The sequence below is a fragment of the Halyomorpha halys genome, unplaced genomic scaffold (genome assembly GCF_000696795.3).
Source record: "Halyomorpha halys isolate HHAL.00 unplaced genomic scaffold, Hhal_1.1 Scaffold98.1, whole genome shotgun sequence".
NCBI classification, from domain to species: domain Eukaryota; kingdom Metazoa; phylum Arthropoda; class Insecta; order Hemiptera; family Pentatomidae; genus Halyomorpha; species Halyomorpha halys.
The window spans coordinates 2,701,268-2,723,250 of record NW_027107309.1 but is presented as its reverse complement, the minus strand read 5'-3'; the positions used below and the strand labels follow the sequence as shown (position 1 = coordinate 2,723,250).

Below are 21,983 nucleotides of genomic sequence, written 5' to 3'. Positions count from 1 at the left end.
TTCAACCAATATATATATGTGTGTACATAAGTACTAATTATTAAAATAAAAAAGTGGTAAACTTTTTTTTGTGTTTTTTATATATATATCTTTACAAATTACTTTAAACTCTGAATTAGCAATTAGATAATTCTGTTTTACAATAGGCGATTTGCTTATTCTAAATACATTTAAAAGTGCGAATGACTTAATTCTTGCTCTAGCACATTTCCAATTAAACATGGGTTGCCAGCAATTCCACACTTATTTTATTTTATTTTTTAGGAAGCACTTTGTACACAGCTGATCAGGTTTTCCAGATTATTTTCTGAATTTTAGGGGTCCATATTTAATGTTCTAATAGCTCTCTTCCAATTTATTTGATCTCTATCCTTTCTTTTTTTATCCCATTTCAGTTTTGGTGGTAAAGATTTAATCTCTTTTTCACATTTAGTTTTTGCCAACTTGGAATATCTATATTCAATAAAAGAGGCATGTGATCTGAGAATGTTTCATTTAAATCACAAACTGATCTATATACTTCAAACAGTCTATCAAAGATAGATAAAGATATATTACGGAATTTACTCTGGTAGAAATATAGATCAATGCTCCATTTTCATCTCCTCTAGTTCTTCTGTTTAGTATTACCAGGCCATGATCATCGCAAAATTAAAGAAATTTATGTCCTCTTCTATCAACTTTCACATTTTCTGAATTCCTTTTTGTATTTATTGATTTACATTCAATCATCTCGTTGCTTAGTATTTGCCAATAACTAGTGTGTGTATTGCAGTCCCCAATAACAAATACCCTACTAAGTTAAATGGCTATAAATAACTCTACTAACTGGTGGAAATAATTTTCTCAAGAATTACAATTTAAATATATGGGTATTATTGTTGCTTCTATGTTTTTTATTTTAATATTAATGAAATTTCCAATAATTTCAAATGTACCAATTTCTGGGGATAACTTTGCTCTGATTCCACAAAGTGAGCCACCACTTCCTGGTGTGGTTAATATAACCACCAATTGCATAGTTATTTTGTTTTACAGCTGGAATCCAACAAATTATAAAATCATTGAATAATGTTTCATACTTAGATGTTCCATGCTTCAAAACAAATTTTTCTGCTAAAAATATTATATCAAACTTTCTTAAAGATTCATAAGAATCAAAATCATTCTTCTTATTGACCAACCCTTAATATTATAAAGTAAAATATCAAACTTATTCAAACTAAAACTAATACTACAGTTAACTATTTTTCTTTTATAACCTTGACACACAGGCTCTACTCAGTCTTGTATATTTACCGCTGGTTATTGATTGTTGTCATTTGTCATCAGCCACAACGGAGCCGCCCAACCAGCTGAGATAATTCCAGACCAGCCAGTATCAAAAGTGTACTCAAAGCCTCAATTGCGTTAAGAAGCAAACCCTCTTTTACTGATCATGTAAAGATTTTGTCTTTAAATAAAAGTCTGCCTCCCCTTACTTGAATTTGAATGCCCTTATTCCTAATTTATCTTCTTATTACAAGCAATTTTGATTACTTTATTCTGTATCTCAGAGGAATTTCTCCATTAATGTTGATACCTGTGTTTTTTAGTGAGTTACTGGTTTATTCCCATTACCAGGCATTAATGGGCTCAAATCAGTTAGGTTATTTTATGGATAATGATTAGCTGATTAATAAAGTATAGCCACAAATAACGTCTAGGTATGCATAATCACACTGAGAATAAAAATTGTTTATCAAATAAATGTTTTGTAGAAAACTAGTTCTTTTTGAATCTAAATCAGTGTGAAACATAAATTTAATCAAACCATTAATTTTTCTGTTTTTACTTTAAAATACATTTAAACTTTCATATATACAAACTTTTATTATTTTACAATAATAGAAAAATTATAAATTAAAAATATTTTAAATATTCAGTACATATAGTGAACTTTATAAGAAATACCTTGATTTGTGGTTTTTCCCACTGCTCAATATTCGATTCTTTAATTTCAAAATATACACGCTCGATTCGTTTACTACTACCTAATATTTCAATGCGCCCCAGGAATGGTTCAAAGTAATTAAGAACACTGCCAGCTGTTTCTAAAAAGCGAGCAAGTCTGAAAAATTTAATTAAATTAATATGAATAACTGAAAATTATATTTAAATGTATATAAAATTATCTGAAATGTGTAGCAACCTTTAGAGGAAATACCCTGGGGAATTTCTTAAAATGTATCTTTGTTAGAACTACAACATTAGCCAAAGGGTCCTCTAAAGGCAGTTACACGCAAAGTCATGGAAAAATTAAATATATGATATAATGGAATAAATAAATAAAGTAAATTCCTCTTCTAAATGAAGCCAAGCACAATTCCTTGAAATTTTATTAAAATCAGATTAATGGTTCAAAGAATTATGCTAAAACACAAATTTGACAGGTTCTAAAGAGGGACAGGTATGGAACTAAATTTGTTCATTTATGTTTAAAACAAAAAAATGTGAATGAAAATTTTTGACCCTGTGAAATAATAATGAAACAATTTTTTTAAAATTCTTCTATTAAAACAAAGCATCACTAAGTTTGATAGTGAGGAAACAAAACGTTGGATGGCTCTGTACTGTATGGTCTCATTTAAAACCACTATTAATTGCAAAAGTTTTTTTTTCAAATATGGTGAAAATTACAGTTTACATCAATGATTTACAGTACACTGTAAAAAGTTTTTTTCAACAGAAATTGAAGTTTTTCTACTCTTAATGAAATTTTAAATTCTTAGCCTTAAAAAAAAAGAAAAGAATATATATACTGTGATATCCTCTATTTGGGTAAATAGTATATTTTTATGTATAAAGGGTTTTTAATATATTATGTCTTTATGTCAAAATAAAACGGAAAAAAAATTCGACAAAATAATTTCTTTTTTTTTCATCACCTTACACAGTTGGGGTTGTAAAGGTTCATTTTGAACCTCTACCCGCCGTAACATTTGGTCCAATCCGGGCCGGATATTTTTCTTATTAATTTTTTTCTCATGGTCGAATTTTGTTACTGTACATTTTATTTTATCTTTTTAAAATTGTTTTTCATTGGAAAAAAAATTATTTTGTAAGCTGCTCCATTCCGCCATTATTATTATTATTTTTTTTTTCACTTTTAATATCTCTCAGTTTCTTTTTTTATTCACATCATCTACCTCTAAAATAATGAAGGACCTACCTGAGGATATCAAAGGTCAATTCGAAAAACTTAAAGACAAATTAAACTATAATGCATCCCAAATTAAAACTTTCATTTCTCAGGGCCGCAGTATAGCAAGAGAACCTGAAATATTATTTTTATTTAAGGGAATGTATTTAGAAATCAAACCATGTTTCACTTCCTTCTGTGAAGCCTATGATTCCCTGAAAGAACTCTGCTCCCATTCCAATGTCTCAGACATCTTTCCAACTAAAGAAGATCGCTCTCTTTTTAAAGCTGTGCAGGATTATTATTATTATAAAGGTCTTGCCATCGTCCAGCCAGGTTTCTCACCCTTGGGTCCAATCTAAAAATGTCCTTTTCACACAAAGAAATAATAATATCAGGGGCGCTACAGGTAAACCCCAACGCAATGTTGATGGTCTAGCTTGCCCGGTTTGTAAAGGCTATCACGCTCTCTACCAATGTGAGTGATTCCAGAAAGCTACGGTGTCAGACAAGAGTTCATTTCTGAAGAATTGGCGTTGCTGCACTAATTGTCTTTCCAGCAGACACCAAGTGTCAAATTGCACTCCATTAGGTGCTGTGGAATGTGAAACGGCAATCACCATACATAACTTCACCATCAGAATCACGATGAGGTACACCTCGAGTCCAAACCTACAAACCTAGTATCTTTGGGAAGCATTTCTGGAGGAGAGGTCCTCTTAGGTACTGCAGTAGCTGAAGTTCAGAACGCGGAAGGTGTCTTTCAGCCAATTTGCTTAGTCACGGATAACGGCAGCTGGCACTCATTTATGACAACAGAATGTGCCAAAAGGCTAGGATTAACTATTGAGCCATGTGATCAAACCATCACCGGTATAGGACAAACTCCAATAGTAGATACCATAGGATGAGCTCATATCACAATTAGATCCAACATATCGTCTTTAGCCTCAAACAAATTATCCATCCAGGCTATCGTCATTCCAAAGATAACAGGCAATCTGCCTCAAGTGCCTTTGCCAAAGGCTCAGCTCAACAGCTACAAAGGTTATGCGTTAGCAGATCCTGACTTTTGGAAACCTGGCCCTATTGAACTTTTATTATGTGGAGACCTGTTTTTCGACATTATAAACGGCAAGTCTGTCACAATTGACAAAGAATTGCCAAGGCTATTACCCACGCTGTTGGGATACATCATCGCGGGTCCTATGACGTCTCTTCCTCGGTCTCCTAAATCTTCTTCTTTCTTTACACAGTCAAGAGAGGAACTCAGCACAGTGATCGATAAATTCTGGGCCAGCAACAGTTCGAAATTGTTAAATCAAGTAGAGGAAGTTTAGTGCCAAACCGCTGCTGTAGCTTTATCCTCCACTGAAGAGCCCATGATCAAGTTATTGGGAATGCAGTGGATCCCAAGCAGTGATGTCTTTACATATGAAATCACGCCGCCTCCACGAATCTTCACTAAGAGGGCAATCCTCTTCGCAATAGCAAGAATTTATGACCCGCTCGGCTTTCTATTGCCTACAGTGTTCTATGCCAAAAAAATATTACAAGATACCTGGAAATCTTCTTGTGATTGGGACGAACCGGTACCAGCCACCTTAAATTCGTCTTGGCTCGAATTTTTAGAACATCTTCAAGACATCTCTACTGTCCGCATCCCTCGCTGTTTCATTCCCGTTGGGGGCGTCCCTTACATGATTGTGGGTTTCTGCGATGCTTCCCAAAGGGGCTATTCCGCAGTGATTTATATTTTGACATCCATTAATGATGTTAACCATGCATACCTTCTAAAGGCAAAAACAAAACTCGGTCCTATCAAATTAATGACGATCCCTCGGCAGGAACTCTCAGCTGCTCTGTTATTATGCCGCTTATTCAAATCATGTTACAAGGTCATAACCCAGCTGGAACTGAGGGAAGCCCATTTTTTTACAGATTCAACTATAGTATTGGGATGGCTGAGGACACCCACTGAGTGTATGAACGCATTTGTAGCTCACCGTATCGTGCAAATATTAGAAATCACAAAACGCTACCAATGGAGCCACGTAAAAACACAAGTCAATCCTGCGGACAGCAGCTCTAGAGGTCTTCTACCTTCAGAATTGGTGAAGCATCAATTATGGTGGACCGGACCTACATGATTGAGAGACTCGCACGATAAAAGGCCCCTTTCTTTTGTCTAGGTGGACAAGTTACCAGAGATCAAGTTGAACTCAAGTGAATCACTCGTTGCAGTTAGTGTTGAAATACCTCATTTCATCACATGGATGGAATGCTTCTCGTCCTATCCTAGACTCATAAGATGTACATGTTACGTCCTGCGATTTCTCAAGGGTTTGAGACATCAGCCAGGAACATCCGGACCGTTTACATTGAAGGACACTTGAGAAGCCAACAATGCTCTTATGCAGATAGTACAACGACACAAAAAAATTGACAAGCGCCATTTACAATCATACAAAGCTTTCCTGGGAGACGACGGCTTGCTCCGAGTGTGCGGTCACCTTCGACATTCCAATCTCTCCTACAATGGTAAGCACCCTATAATCATCTCTGGTAGTTCCCACTTCATCAAAATTCTTGTTGATCATTATCATTTGACTAACATGCATATGGGACCAACTGCACTCCAGGCCTTTCTTCAGAGCAAATATTGGATTGTGTCGGCACAAAAGGTGATCCGTGCGAGAGTCTTTCAATGCTTAAAATGTTATAAGATCAACCGGTCCCATCAAGCTCCTCTAGTGGGTAATCTTCCTGCCCATCGCTTAGAAGACGGTCAAGTCTTCCATCATGTTGGGATAGACTTCACAGGTCCTTTCAGCATTCGCGAGTCCCTTCGACGGAAGGCTGCATTAGGTAAAACTTATCTTTGCCTCTTCGTATGCATGACAACAAAGGCGGTTCATTTGGAGGTGGTATCGAAATGTTCGACTGATGCCTTCCTAGCAGCTTTAGACAGGTTTGTTGCCAGGAGAGGACGCCCCACTAATATCTACTCCGACTGGGGAAGAAACTTTGTTGGTGCTGCAAACAAGCTCCAAAAGATTGGCCATTGGCAGCGTGCTAAATCAACCCAAGAGGACATCATACGCTATGCAAAAGAAAGGGAGATACAATGGCATTTCAACCCTCTGGCCGCACCTCACTTTGGAGGTATAAGGGAAGCCGGGATAAAATCAGCTATAAGCGTCATGGAGAAGGTAGTTAACGGTGCGCATTTAACCTTTGAAGAACTCTAACTACAACTCTCGACCTCTTACCCCCTCGAATAATGATCCCGACAACATCAAGTGTTTAACTCCAGGACACTTCTTGATTGGGAGACCACTCCTCGCAACGCCAGAAGGGACTGCTACAGAAGCAGTTTTTTTCGACTTAGAAATATTTTTGAGGCAAATTTTTTTTGGTTTTACAGGAGTTCTGATCGGAGTTCTGTTGGCCCCCTAGCGAGTTCTAAAAATTATCCTTATTGAATAAATCTCTAATGTTGCTAGAAGAAAAGATATGCGGTCCGATTTCCGCAGTTTTTTTGACTTAGAAATATTTTTGAGGCCAAATTTTTTTTTGGTTTTACAGGAATTCTGTTGGCCCCCCAGCGAGTTTTAAAAATTTTCCTGATGAAATAATATCGTAGTGTTGCCAGAAAAAAAAGATATACGGTCCGATATTGGCAGATTTTTTCGACTTAGAAATATTTTTCAGGCAAAATTTTTTTTTGGTTTTACAGGAGTTCTGATTGGAGTTCTGTTGACCCTCCAGCGAGTTTTAAAAATTATCCTATTGAAATAATATCGTAGTGTTGCCAGAAAAAAAAGATAAACGGTCGGATATTGGCAGATTTTTTCGACTTAGAAATATTTTTGAGGCATAATTTTTTTTTTGGTTTTTCAGGATTTCTGATCGGAGTTCTGTTGGCCCCCCTGGGAGTTCTATAAATTATACTTATGAAAAAATATCGTATTGTTGTTAGGAAAAGAGTTGGACGGTGTCAAATGTTGCACAAATGATGTGCGTAATTTTTAATTGGTATTTGTTTTGTAATTAATAACTTAAATTTTTTTGTTGTTATTAGAATCTTTAAATCCCATATCGGAGCTACTAGAACTTGCAGAATTTTTAATTTCTACGACTTCTTAAGTCAAAAATTGTAGATCAAAATTTTTTTTTCGTTTTTTGGGAGTTCTGTTGGCCCCCCAAGAGTTCTAAAAATTATACTAATGGAAAAATATCGTATTGTTTTCAGAAAAAACGATATTCGGTGACAAATTTACACAAAAGTTGCGCGTAATTTTTAATTGGTATTTTTGTTGTATTAAATAACTCAAATGTTTCTTTTTTTATTAGAATCTTTAAATCCCATATAGCAGCTACTAGAACTCCAAGAATTTTTAATTTCTGCGACTTCATAAGTCAAAAATGTGCGATCAACAATTTTTGGAAATTTTTTTTTTCGTTTTTTGGGAGTTCTGTTTAGAGTTCTGTTAGCTCCCCCCAAGAGTTCTAAAAATTATCCTTATTAAATAAATCCGTAATGTTGCCTGCAAAAAAGAAATGGCTGCGAAGTTGCACAAAAATCTTGCGTAATGTTTAATTGGTATTTATTTATATTAAACAACATACACAATTATTTTTTTTTATTAGGAACTTTGAATTGTATGTAGGAACTACTAGAACTCTAAGAATTTTTAATTTTTACGATTTATCAGGTGAAAAATTCGCGATCAAAATTTTTGGAAATTTTTTTTTTCGTTTTTTGGGAGTTCTGTTGAGAGTGCTGTTGGCCCCCCCAAGAGTTCTAAAAATTATCCTTATTGAATAAATCCGTAATATTGCCTGCAAAAAAGATAAATGGCTGCGAAGTTTCAGAAAAATCTTGCGTAATGTTTAATTGGTATTTATTTATATTAAAAAACATAAATAATTCTTTTTTTTATTAGGAACTTTGAATTTTATTTAGGGGCTACTAGAACTCTAAGAATTTTAAATTTATACGATTTAGCTGGTGAAAAATTCGTGATCAAAAATTTTTGGAAATTTTTTTTTTTTTTTTCGTTTTTTGGGAGTTCTGTTGAGAGTTCTGTTGGCCCCCCCAAGAGTTCTAAAAATTATCCTTATTAAATAAATCCGTAATGTTGCCTGCAAAAAAGATAAGTGGCTGCGAAGTTGCACAAAAATCTTGCGTAATGTTTAATTGGTATTTATTTATATTAAACAACATAAATAATTCTTTTTTTTATTAGGAACTTTGAATTGTATGTAGGAACTACTAGAACTCTAAGAATTTTTAATTTTTACGATTTCTCAGGTGAAAAATTCGCGATCAATATTTTTGGAAATTTTTTTTTTCGTTTTTTGGGAGTTCTGTTGGTCCCCCTAAGAGTTCTAAAAATTATCCTTATTGAATAAATCCCTAATGTTGCCAGGAAAATAGATATACGGTGTTAAAGTTTCACAAAATACGTATTTTACACGCGGGCATTTGACCGGTATTATTGGTGTTTTAAACATCAGGACTATTCCTATAAATAATCGAGAACTCTAGAACTCTTATGGACACTACTAGAACTAAAAAAAAAATTGAAATTTTTCAAGGATGGGGGGCCAACTTCACAGAGGTGCTTAGGCTGGGTCAGTTATCTCTCTACCTGGTCAGTAGTTGCCAGCAGGTTGGCCAACCCTGATACTCGTTTTTCCATGGCAGGCGGCTCATCTCTTCCAAGAAGACATCTCTCCACTAGGGGCCACACCACCCAGGGTGAAACATAGACTATTTATTTTTCTAAGTCGCATAGACAAAACCCACATTTTGTTGTGTTTTTTAATCAGTAAAATTAATTTTATTTGTATTTTCAGAAGTTAATTTTTTTATTTTATTTTATGTCTTTATGTCAAAATAAAGCGGTAACAAAATTCGACAAAATAATTTCTTTTTTTTTCATCACCTTACACGGTTGGGCTAGTAAAGGTTCATTTTGAACCCCTACCCACTGTAACAATTTGAGTACTTGGAAATTTTGCATCCCTGATGTTTAAAATAACGTAATATACAGGCGGAATGTGATTTCTTACATACTACAATTTTGATGTCAAAATTCATATAATTTGTTTTTTTTTATTATATTTTTTTGTTGAATAATTATGTGAAGCTCCTCTAAAAAAAAAAAATAATAATGTCTACAGAAATATATTTCAATCAGCACCACTATATTACCTTGGTTCATTTGGCATGTGCTCAGATAGATTTGTAAGAAGAACAGCCAGGTTAAAACCAATTTCCTTGGCAGGCTCATGGAACCGATCAGTGAAGCCAACATAATCAATTTTACCATCATGATTAGTTTCACAGCACTGTAACATGAAGTCGATTTCTTCTCTAGAAATGAAATGTAGAATTTATAATGTTATTTATCAATTAATAGAAATCACATTGACATTGATATAAATGTAAAAATAATTACGGAGTATAACTTTTTTGCTGTTCCATTTTTTCTTTAAAATCTTTTGGTGTTACCCAGCCTTCATGGTTAGGATCAAGCTCCTAAAAAAGAATAATTATGAGGAAGCATAACAGTAATTACATAAATTAATAAAAATAAAAACTAATTCTTAAATGCAGTTATTACAATTATTGTATTTATTGATCATGTTCACACTTAAGATTATATGATCACTAGAAATCATTGTTAACCATTGGTAGAGTCAAACCATAATTGTTTGAACAATATAGATACATGTGAGTGTGTTAGAATATCAATGGTTTATGTCAAGTTAGCTTGAATAGAATGAATTTTTTGTAAATTTGCTTGAATTATATGGTTATATTATAAAAATGGATTATTCTCCAAAAATGATAGAATTTTTAGTAGACTTAATCAAAGATTTTGTTTTCATTTTGAGTCTCATCTTTTTATTGGATGACTAGGTATACCTGAGAACATTCTTGAATTGATCATACATAAGAATTAATACATTTTTTACTGTTCCCTAAGGATGGGAGATCTGATTCTGTAAAATGAAGAACTCCCTCTAAAAAGTTTATATCTGACATTTCCTGAACTTTACAGGGATAAGAAGAAACTTTTTACTTTTGAACAAAACTATATATTTTCAATTTTGATATAAAAGAGCCTTGGTTAAAACATTTAAGACTGATTAATTACTACCTTATAACAAAAATTAAGTACTATACTTAAATATTATTCTCTACATTCTAATGTAAAAAGGTTTTATCTCCACAAATATAACCTTTTCAAGTTTTATTACTGCATAGATAGTTGTGAATTTGGAACCTTTTTGCACTCAACACTTTTACTATACAATAAAAGACATGTTTGCTTTTTCCCATCCTTATCACTGTAATTTTTTCAGAAATCATTCCAATAATAAATCTTTAATTAAAATTATATTTTTTAACTGTTGGTTAACAAAAGTAATGTTTTTTAACTGTCTCTTAACAAAAATAAAATAAAGAAGTTTAATTTTAAAACACTATATTAAATGTACTGTGTAAATTTACATTTTAAAAATAAAATGTGAAGGAATGATTACAGAATTTATTGAAAGACTATTTTCACTTACCATTTTTAGCAAAGCTACGTATTTTAGGGCATAAACATGTTTTTTCTTATATTTACTTTCATTACTTTACCATTAGTGTTAAAGGTAGTGATTAAAGCAAAATAATAAGTGAAATAATCTTTTGATGTTTAAATTGGTACTTGATAAATTTTTGAAAATAGAATAAAATTTAAAATATAATTTATTTAAAATTCAAAATAATTAAAGCATAATTAAAAAATTAAATTGATATTAATTAAAGAAGAATTGTAGAACTTGATAGATAGGAAATATATATAATTCAAAATTGTTCTAATGTTTCATCGAAGCAAATGAAGAAATTAAAAATATACTTGTGATGATGGAAATTATGCCAGGGGAGTGGAAAGAAAAAAAAAACACTATAATGCTCACATGTGATTCGGACTGGAGGACAAGTGGGAAAATATTATGCTAGGATCAGTGTTACCATGAGTTGCCGAAATTTCCTTCCAGCATTCCTTTAATTCATAGGATATTCAAAACCATTTTGTCCTGGGAACTGGGATAAAATCTTGGGAACAGATACTATTGTGTGCCACACTTTTTCTCACGATGACTACAATCACAAATGTTTTTGAGTATGACTTGAGGAGATAGTAATGAAGCTTTAAAAAAAGAAGAAGAATCAACCCTATAATTCAACCTCTCTAGCAACTCTAGTTGATTTAAGAATGCCAATTTACCAGGGACTGAGATTTTGACTATTAAACTGAAATATATATAAAAATTTGTTCAATAGGTAATTTGATTCCCCACTTTTCTAATAAGATGAGAAACACAACACTAAAACAATGTTTAAATTAAAATATTACGGACAGAAATTCTGCCATATTATGAATTAAAGTACATAATCTGTAGTTAAATATTATATGCTTAATATAAATATATCATTTAAGTACATTTAAAAAACATTCTCTTTCTCCAAATAAAGCAAACGTGACTTACTCCAATATTATTCTAATCCCCTCAATATATACACATGCACAGACACTTGTACGTACACACATATGCTTCTAAAATTTGAAATTAAGCTATTCATAAAAAAATGTCAGGTCAAAAAGTTTTAAGAACTAAAATTCTTGGTTTGTGGGAGCACCTGGACACTCGTGCATAGATTTATTAATTAAACTTCCCATCAATATACCAATACATGACATGAGCTTCAAATATAAACAATTTATCAATGATTTTATAGAATGATAGATCTCCAATTAGATGGGTGATTTTAGCAACAAAAATAATGCCGAATTAATTTAATAGCTATACTTACCATGAAGCTAGCGGAGGATGTCAAGTCTTTCAATTTCAAAAACATGTCGAAGTATTTCAAAATCAACTACAATCAAAAAAATAGAATGGTTATAACTGTTTGAAACTTTAAATGATTTAACTAAGATTTAATAAAATTAACTAAATCTTTAAAAAATTAAAAATTAAACAAAGATCTTACTTCCACATTTGAGGCAGATTCAACTAAAGTATCTACCATCTGTTTTCCAATAGTACCATTCACAACATTACCTATAAAACAATTTTTTAGAAAATAAAACATAGTAATAAAGTATTGATTTTAACGAATATTTCTTTAAAGTGTACCTTCCAACATTGAGAGCATCATTGTTATCATATCTTTTTGTAAATTCAAAAGTTCTTTCAATAAGTCGACTTGGCTAGAATGTTTTGAAAGTTTATCTTGCATATGAGAGAAAAGGAACAAGAATCCTCCAACAGCATCCCACAACCTGCCGATAAGAAATGATAAAATAAAAATAGCTGTGTAAGAAAATATGCAGGTGTTCTATTTTTCAGCTTACTTGGTGTGGTTAGGTTAATCATTACATGCATTCATATATATTTTATAAACTACTCTTAAATATATTTGATGTTTTATTAAATACTATATTACATGTTATATTAAGTATATTATATGTATTGTTAACTAATGATGAGGTTTGTGGATAAGATTCAAGACTCTTAATTCCCTAGCCTGGATTTGAGTTCAGCAACTGGGAGAAATTTTATTTCCTGTAATGTTAGAGATGGATCGACTCTGAGTTTAAGAAACTCTGTTGGGGTACATCCAACCATTATAAAGGGGAGAGCCAACCATGCATTGAGTTTGGAAATAAACCTGTTCATTGAGTGTAGATGTTGACCAAATCACTTACTTGTATAATTATTGGAAAAGAAACAGTACACTCTTATCAAGTATTTAACCCAAGACCCTCAATGGGAAGCCTCCATTGACAATAATTCTAAAAATATAATTTATGTAATTGTTACATAAGTTTAAAAAAGTTATTTATAGTTAATTATATTGAAATATGATATGCCTTTTAATACCTTGTAACCTGCCCCTCTAAATTTTTTATGAAAATTATGGTTTAATTATTCCTATGATCTCAATAGACCTTTAAAAAATAAACCAAGATTTAATAAGAAGAAAGCCTACACAACATGGACACACCCACTAACTGTAAGTGCAGTAGAGCAAGATTTGACTGGAGTGACCATTAGCCAGCGAAAGATAATACTGAAGCAGGCAGGCCCCTTTGTCTTAAAAGGTGATACTGTGGTTTATTTCCTTACCAACAGAAGAGACAAAGTAGTTGGCTCTAGCATTACTTTTAGCAGACTTATATTGAGAAAAAAATAAACTGCGGTATTATTACCCTTAGTTGAAGGCAAATGAGCTGGTGTCAGTTCCACCTAAGCCTAATGAATAATAGTAGAGGAATTAGCCAGAGGATATCCTAACCAATATCCATCAGCTAAAGATATTACTGAAGTAAGCACCCCTACCTTCGACAAAGGATGATACAACGGTCGATTTCCTAACCAAAAACTGTCGTTTAAAGATAATATGTCTGCAGTTTCCATTGCCTTATCTATTAGCTAATGGCCAGTCCTACCTAAAACTCTAAATTTCCGGACATATCATAGCTTACCTGTTAGTCAATTAGACATAATAAAAAAAAAGAAATACTTAGTAAATATCTCCTGTAAAGGATCTTACAAGTTATGCGTTGTACTTATTTATTTTATAATATAATTAGTATAATAAGTTTTATTTTTGTAGCACACCTTGAATGAGCAAGTGCTTGTTGATTTTGAGTACATGGTCCTTGAATTACTTCAGAGAGAGTATTGAAAACTTGACTAGCAACACCAATGGCTTTGAAAAAGTTGGCTTTTCCAGCAGGGTCAATTAGTTCTTTGCTTGAATAGTGCCAATAAAAGTCCATTATTGATTCCTAAAAGAAGATTGTACAAGTTTGATTAACTGATTTTAATAAAAACTAACATCTTTTCCTTTTAATTTTGTGATATATTATCACTGGATATTTCAATCTTAACTCTATTGGATGTTGAGATTCCATAAACATTTTTACTGTTATTTTTATGATCACTAAAGGTATTTGATAGAAAGCTTAAGGATCCAAAGGGACGTGTGGCCTCTTTAGTGTACACTCAGATCAACGACTTGGATTATAATTTTCTTCTATGTACATATATAAAAAACTTTCTATTTTATTATACTGGTGATAAAAATATGTTATCCTTACTTGTCTCCTTATTTTCATTCACTTTGTTTTTTGAATTTTACATATAATGAAATATAATAAAACTCAAAATGTAAAATGTAAAAGCTCATACATATATTACACTATTTTTCTAGGAATTAATGTATACTTCTATTAATTAACATCTCTCTTATCGGGTAACCATGCACAAGGGAAAATACCACTTATGTAAGTATCGAACAATATTATTATGCAATAAAATTATGTTTTATTGACTTTGATAAGTATATTATTGAAAAATCTTTAAGTAAATAAAAATATAGTTTATTTCTTATATTAATAAAAAATCATAAGAGACAATGTTTGCATTTTTTTACCTGCAATCTCAAAAGGTAATCAACAGTGCAAATGACAACATTGACTGTTGTTGTATTTCCAGCTTGAGTTCTAAGATAATTCTGCCATTCTGAAAAAATAAGTACATAGAAAAAGATTAATTGACTTTTTGTGCCAGATTTATTCACAATTTATTGTTATACATTTGATTTATCATACCTTGAAATTGTTAGAATGAATTGTTATATCTTTGCTAATTAATTGTTATACCTTTCTGCAAGTGACAAGTACATATTTGTAAATATAGCCAAACTAATATTAATAGGGTCTATGGAACTATCTTGTTCTTAGTCATGTCCCAAAAAAAGTTAATTTCATTTCATTATTTAATTTTGGTCATTAAAATATAATTAGCTAATAATAAAGAAATTAAACTTCACCTGAATATTTCTTTTTAGTTAATCTACAATGTGGTATGATAATAATAAAAATAATAATAATTTATTTATTTTTTTATGATGCAGTCCCCTGTACAAATAGAGTTAGGCTGTGAAATAGATAATCAATTGTAGTAATTGTTACCAAAATGATGAGTTAAAGATTGTTTATATAAACTAATAAACGATATACCCAAGCTGGGATATCCACATTCATTAGAATAAGACAATAAAACAAAAATGTCACTTCATATTTAATAATATTAAAGAACAAAAAAGAAAACAAAACAAAAACTATACTTCCTATGGGACAATAGGTATCTAGCTCTAAGCAAAAGGTTTTGGGTTACATATATTAAAAACAGTTACCCTGAGGTACAGACAGAAATTCATACAACTGATTTCGGCTAATATTGCTTAGCTTTGGCATATATTGCTTAGCTTTGGCATATATTGCTTAGCTTCAGCATGTATCGGATTCAGTTCTCATGATACGCGGGGAAATATGTCAAAAAATGGAATCAATCCTCCAGGGCCGTTCCATCACAAGCTGGACAAAGCTTCTGTGGGTCTAAAGTATATTTGTGTGGACCGACATTTAGAGTAATTGCATATTTACCGGAAAGTCGTAGTTGGGCAATTATTCTCAAGTGAGTTATAGGGCAACTGATTTTTAGGTAGCTTTGACGAGCATCCGTTTTAATGAAGACCCTACCATACCACAGGTTTTAGGTCATTATCTCATAATAACAAGAGGTCTTTATCCTTGACAAATTTCCTGTATCTATCCAAGATCTCCCCCATTCTAATTTTGATACTTACCGGATCATTAAGTAGTATTGGGTCAAACATTCCGAAGCTCTCCAATATTTTTCTTATCTGCGTTACCAAATTATATTGTAGATTCAAACAGTTGTTACTGTCTAGCTGCTGTAGCTTTAAATAACATTGTTTCATGAAGCGAGTACAACTCATGTAAATAATTTTATCAGCCAGGACAGAGTTTGGTTTAAAATGTGATATCCCACAGAAATGGATGCCACTTCTAGTCTTACCATAAAGGGTGGGGTGCTTTGTTGCATTTTCCAATTCCACTATATGCTTCATGGCCCAAATAGGTGCAGCATAGAGGATACAACTCAACATAGTTGATTCGTAAAGTTTCTGCCTGGCATCTCATGAGATTATGTTAGCCTTCGCACAGGTACTTAGCACCGCCCCAATGCTTGTGTTACTTTTAGATTCAATATGCTTCATGGCACAGTTAAAAAGTCCTGATGAACTAAACTCTATACCAAGGTATTTATATTCCTAAGTACTTCTTCAATAATATCCCCCCTTTTGCTTCTTTTAGGCCTACCCTTATAAGTATTTAACAATTTTGTTTTTTCTATATTAACGGTCAAGGAGTTTGATTTGCAGTATATATTTAAAACATTTAGTTTCGATTGGACATCAGTCACAGAGTCCCTGATCAAGACCAAATCATCCGCTTAAATGAGAGCCATAATTTCTTCGTATGGATCGCCACATATATCGCTAATGATATTCTCATTCCATGCACCCCTATTTCTTTGAAAAAAAAAAACGCGTCTATATCCGCAATAAATAATGAAAATAATAAGGGGCTTAATATGTATCCCTAAAGAACACCTTCAGTAATTTCTATTGGGTCACTCAAATGATTACTGCATTTTACTTGCATGGTTGCATTGTTACATAAATGTGCAAGCATTCTAAGGAATTTGCCACTTATTCCTAATGAGAAAAGTTTGCACCAAAGTTTAGAATGAAAGACTGAATTGAATGCTCTTCGAAAATCTACAAATATATAGTAAGCGATACATGCATGTTTCAATAAAATAATTTGTGAGAGGGCGCTTAAAACAAAAATATTGTCCAAGCAGCCTCTGTCCTGCCAGAAACCGGATTGTGATTCTGGAAGAGCATCAGTTTCTTGACACCAAATTGATAATCTATTGTATAAAATGCTGGTGAATATTTTAAGTAGGCTGTTTGCCAGAGCAATACACCAATAATTTTCTGGCTTATTCAAATTGCCTTTTTTATGTACCATAGCCGATATAACATTAGTCCATGATTAAGGAAGTTTTTCAGCCTGCAATATTTTATTAAATAGCATTCTATACACAATAGCCAGTTATCGGGCAGATTTTTAATAAAATCTTACGTTATTTTTTTAGTTCCTTGATGAATCAAACAGTGCTGTCAAAGCTTTGTAGTTTATTTCCATAATCTCTTGTTTTTCTAAATAGCTAATAAAATATATCATTATGGGTCTTGACTTTTTATTAATTTTTTCCCTCGAGCCTGTAACAGTTGTTAATTGAGTTTTCTGTTAAATTAATATGGAGAGTGCTGACTTGACATCTACAGCATTTTCGGAAGTAGAATCATCTTTTTCAGGAAGGTTGAACATTACTATATTATTTTTTCTTTCTTTCTTCTCTAAATAATTTATTCTTTATTTTAATAAAATGTTTGATTTTTTAAGCTCATCAGCCTTGTTTTTAACGTATTTGAGTCGTATAATACAATGTGGTATACCAAAACCCTTGATACTCTCTCTATGGTCAATACCGAGATATTGAGCATACTTACCTTCCTCTGTGCTTTTTTCACAGTTTATTACACCTTTGTACAACTCCTAGTTGTTTCAGTTGCTATCCATACAGAATATTTTCCAAATGATCTTCCTCTCTCTTATGATAACCAAGCAAAGGATCTTTACTTGACCAGTCAAAATATTTTCCTTTTGGCAGATACTTTCTTTACACTACACACTTTAGTCACTAATTCCAATATAGCTATTTTAAGGTTTAGCCAGATGTCATCTAAGCCTATTTCAAAGTTTAACTCCTTAACCGATTCCTTAGCTTGTTCTTATGATCCACTCTTTTTTGGTTATCCTGTAGTGGTCTTGGATTCTCCACCTCTTCCAACCAGCCTGATTAAGGCTAGAAATTCTGGCTGAAACATTGGCACTAATAAATAAGATTTTACTTATTTGTGTTCTATGTTCTGGAATCCTCTCATTGTTAGTAAAACTCCTAACTGATTAATGGTTTGGTCCCTTTAATGGTGATAAGTTATAAATGTCACATAACTTGTTTTGTATATTATTTTTAATCCAAAGAATAATAAAATTAAAGGAAATGTCTAATAGGTTTCCATGTGCTGCTACACTATGTACCACACCCCTATCACAGATTGGCTCTAAAATACATCAAAAGATTTTCCTTTCAAATCTGTCTGAATTTAACTAATCATATCCATCATACTTTTTGACTTTTTTGACTAATTGTACAAACATATAAACATCATACCATAAAATGAAATTTTTGATTTACAAAAATCAAAATTAGCCGATAAATCTTTTGTTAATATCATTTCCTTATTATACAAATTGTAATCTCTATATTTGATGAAGAAATTATACTCCTATTCCATTAAATTGGAAACAATAATTCAATGGGGCTAAGTTATTAATATGCAATGTTATATAATAAATAGCACATAGAGATCATAAAAAAACAACATAATTATTATTTAATTAATAGACAATGTTCAGAAACTATAAATTTATTTCTTATATTTATATATACAGATCATAGTTGAATTATGAATAATATGTTGAAAAAAGTTACCCAAGTTATGGCCTTCACAGGTAAGTTGAATAAATCTAAAAAGGGTACAGGTAAATTCGGCATCATGCATATTCTTTTCACCAGCAGCACCTTCTGAACCAACTCCTAAGCCTTCAGCTTTCGTATTTCTTTCAAATGCATCTAAATCCAACACACTATAAAGAAAATTCTGTAAATTAGTTCAATTATTGATACAGAAATTTTAAATAACATTTTAAAATCTAAGGAGGGATCTGCTATAACTATTTTTTTTTTAATCAAAAAATGTATCTTTTTGGGATAAGTTTATTTTTTAAAACTATTTGGCACAGCAGGTCACTATGTTTCTATTAGAGGGTTATGAAATGGTTGTTATTATTCCTTTATAAAGCATTCTATGGATGTTATTTCAAGGGTCATCTGATTACTAATTGGTCAGTAACTCTCTTTCAAAATACTTCTTTCATGAAGTCATGCCATAGGAGACATGAAATATACAGAGTCTAAAAATATATTGTAATATCCTCTTTTATGAGTAAATAGTTATTTTTTATATATGAATGATTTTTAGTAGGTTTTATGTGATTTATCATTTCAAAATAGTTTATTTGTAGTATTAAACCTAAAAGCAAGCTAACCAATTTTCATCAGTAAAATATGCAGTCACAAAAGATATCGTGCAAAGCCAAGATGGCAGTGCGAGTCCTGCAAAAAGTTTGTTGAATCGCGGCCATGTTGAGCAGATTCAAATGTTGTAAAAACTTTATTTTAACTTGCCATCATAATTGAAATTACAATACATTTAAGAAAAACTAGAAGTCAAGAATAAGTGTTAAAGATTAATGTTCATAAAGAAAATGACATGCATAAACTCAAAACTGTTTATCGAGTGTGTTACAATCCATGTTCACTTTGAACATCGAGAGAAAGATCACAGTTTGTGAAATTCATTTGTTGCTTAGGTGGGAGATGGATGACATTGCCTAGAAGCAGGATGTCCTGTGAGATCCCTTAGACTCTCAGTGGTAGACATCTTGAAAAAAGAAGACATTGAAGAGTCACCCAAGAAGAAGAAGGGACTCTTTGTTTTGGATTGCCAGTGAATGAGAAATAACACAAAGAAAATCTTCCATCATCAAAAGAAAATTGTATAAATTGGTTAGTGTTGAACAAAATAGAGTTGAAGCAGATTTGTAAAAGTAGCTAACAAATAATTTAATTCTCTGTCATAGTAGCTGAATGTTTGTTCTGATTGCCTAGAAACCTGAGACTAGAGTCTATATATTATTATATAAAATTAAAAATAAAAATTCTCATATTTATTTAATATTAAAGCTTCTCATTTGAACCCAAGCTATACCTAAGATATGAGAATTAAGTTAAAACTATTAAAATTTCTTTTTATTTTTTATAATTAATTTATGAATATTACAATATAGATTGATATATGCAAAATTTTAGTTTTACCTGCATGAGTTCATCAGGCCAGCAATAGAAGTGAAAAATCCAACATCCTTTTTTTCTTTTAAATGATTAAGCATACCCTAAATAAATTTTAAACATGTTTATTTGAATATGCACATTATTTAATATCAGATACTTAGTAACTATTTACAAAACTTATTTTAATTACCATTTGAATATCAAGATTACCACCTCGTAAAACAGAAATACCCAGCTGAAGAGTTTTCATAACCATTTCACTGGGAACACCTTTACAAGCAGATATATGTAACAGTACCATCTCAGCTACTCCTCTGTTGGCAAGCCGAGCTTGGTGGAATAAAAGTTTCTGTTTCTCCATTTCTTGTTCCTTTAAAAAAAATTGATAAATTTAATATTTGAAAAAATATCTGTCGATAACATAAGATTTAATCAGTCAATAGCTTAAATCTGCCTTTGATTTTCATATAACTGAATTTAGAGATAAGTACTATTTTTTAATTGCCATTGTAACAATCCCTCGATGTCTGGGCCCAGGTTTAGGATAAATGGGATCAGTTTAGAATGAAGTATCACAATACTTTAAGTCTGAATATTTAATTAATAATTCAATTCAATTGATCCGATAATATACAAAATTTCTGGAAATATATAAAAAAAAATTGTCTCAGCTCCTAGAGTGCATTGGCCAGAACCCTCAGACACGTGTCTAATATGTTATAAGCTAGCATCACCAAAAATAGTTTTATTGAATCTATAATCCCATGTGTGTAGTCTCCCCTTGTAAGTATTGGTTTGAAGAGGAGGGTAAGTATTACAACTCGTTCTGAGCTTCTTGCTTAGAATGAACTTAAAACAATTCTAAAGATAACAGGACATGAATTTGAAAGCTAGAAATTTCCTGTTTTCTTAAAATTTCAAAATATGAGAGCAAAGCAAAACCAAAACAAAAAAAATACCAAGCATGAATGCACAGAACTCTTAAGGGAATGAAACAAAAAATTCCAGCCCTAACTCTAAAACCTCTTGGTTTACTACATACATTATGTACATTAAATGTTATTAATACATAAATTATATGCTATGGTGACTTAAATATTTAGTTATAATTTATTTTATTGAATTTATAGTTTAATTATCTTTTTAGTCAAAGTCACTCAATTTATTCACATGTAGTTATTCACATGTATTTGACTTATTCACATGTTATTTGACTTGTTTATTCACATGTATTTGACCAGTTATTCACATGTATTTGACTGGTTTTCACATCAACTAGATTCCAAAAAAAGAACAGGCAGCTTTATATGTACTAATTTTAAAAGTATTTCAAGAATACTTCAGCATGTCACCTTTAGAGGGAACACCTTGGAACCTTGGAGGTTTTTCTTTAAAGGGAACACCTTGGAGGTTGTTCTTTAGAGGAAACACCTTGGAGGTTTTTCTTTAGAGGGAAAAAACACCTTGGAGTATCTTCCAACAAAAACACAATTTTTAGTAGCTTCACAGGGTGTTTCCTCTAAAGCAATCTTGAGCTGTGTTTATATCAACAAACATATATACATGTTATTTATTTCCTTTTAAGAAATAATATTACAATTGTATAAGTATTTAACCTACAACATGCATATAAATAAAAAAATTGTTTATTTCATGTTCCTAAACTTTAATCAATAGATAAAACAATATTAGGGCAGGGATGATATTAATAATAAAAGGAAGAAAGTAATAATAAAGTTAAGAAAAAAAAGTTACCACTAATTTTGCCATTGTCTTCTAATAGAAAGCCAAAAAAAAAAAAAAA

At 31.7% G+C, this 21,983-nt stretch overlaps 1 protein-coding gene across 1 annotated transcript in view; it reads right to left on the bottom strand.

Moving 5' to 3' along the window:
* The window catches only part of RyR (Ryanodine receptor), a gene marked incomplete at its 5' end in the record, with an annotated part of 97,883 nt that overhangs the window by 21,245 nt on the left and 54,655 nt on the right, over positions 1-21,983 (bottom strand). The window contains 11 exon segments of the mRNA XM_067045598.1: positions 1,954-2,110; positions 9,405-9,566; positions 9,652-9,731; positions 12,063-12,128; positions 12,243-12,313; positions 12,389-12,534; positions 13,877-14,046; positions 14,694-14,782; positions 18,758-18,912; positions 20,204-20,280; positions 20,370-20,549. Of these exon segments, the coding sequence (XP_066901699.1) occupies positions 1,954-2,110; positions 9,405-9,566; positions 9,652-9,731; positions 12,063-12,128; positions 12,243-12,313; positions 12,389-12,534; positions 13,877-14,046; positions 14,694-14,782; positions 18,758-18,912; positions 20,204-20,280; positions 20,370-20,549 (1,353 nt within the window).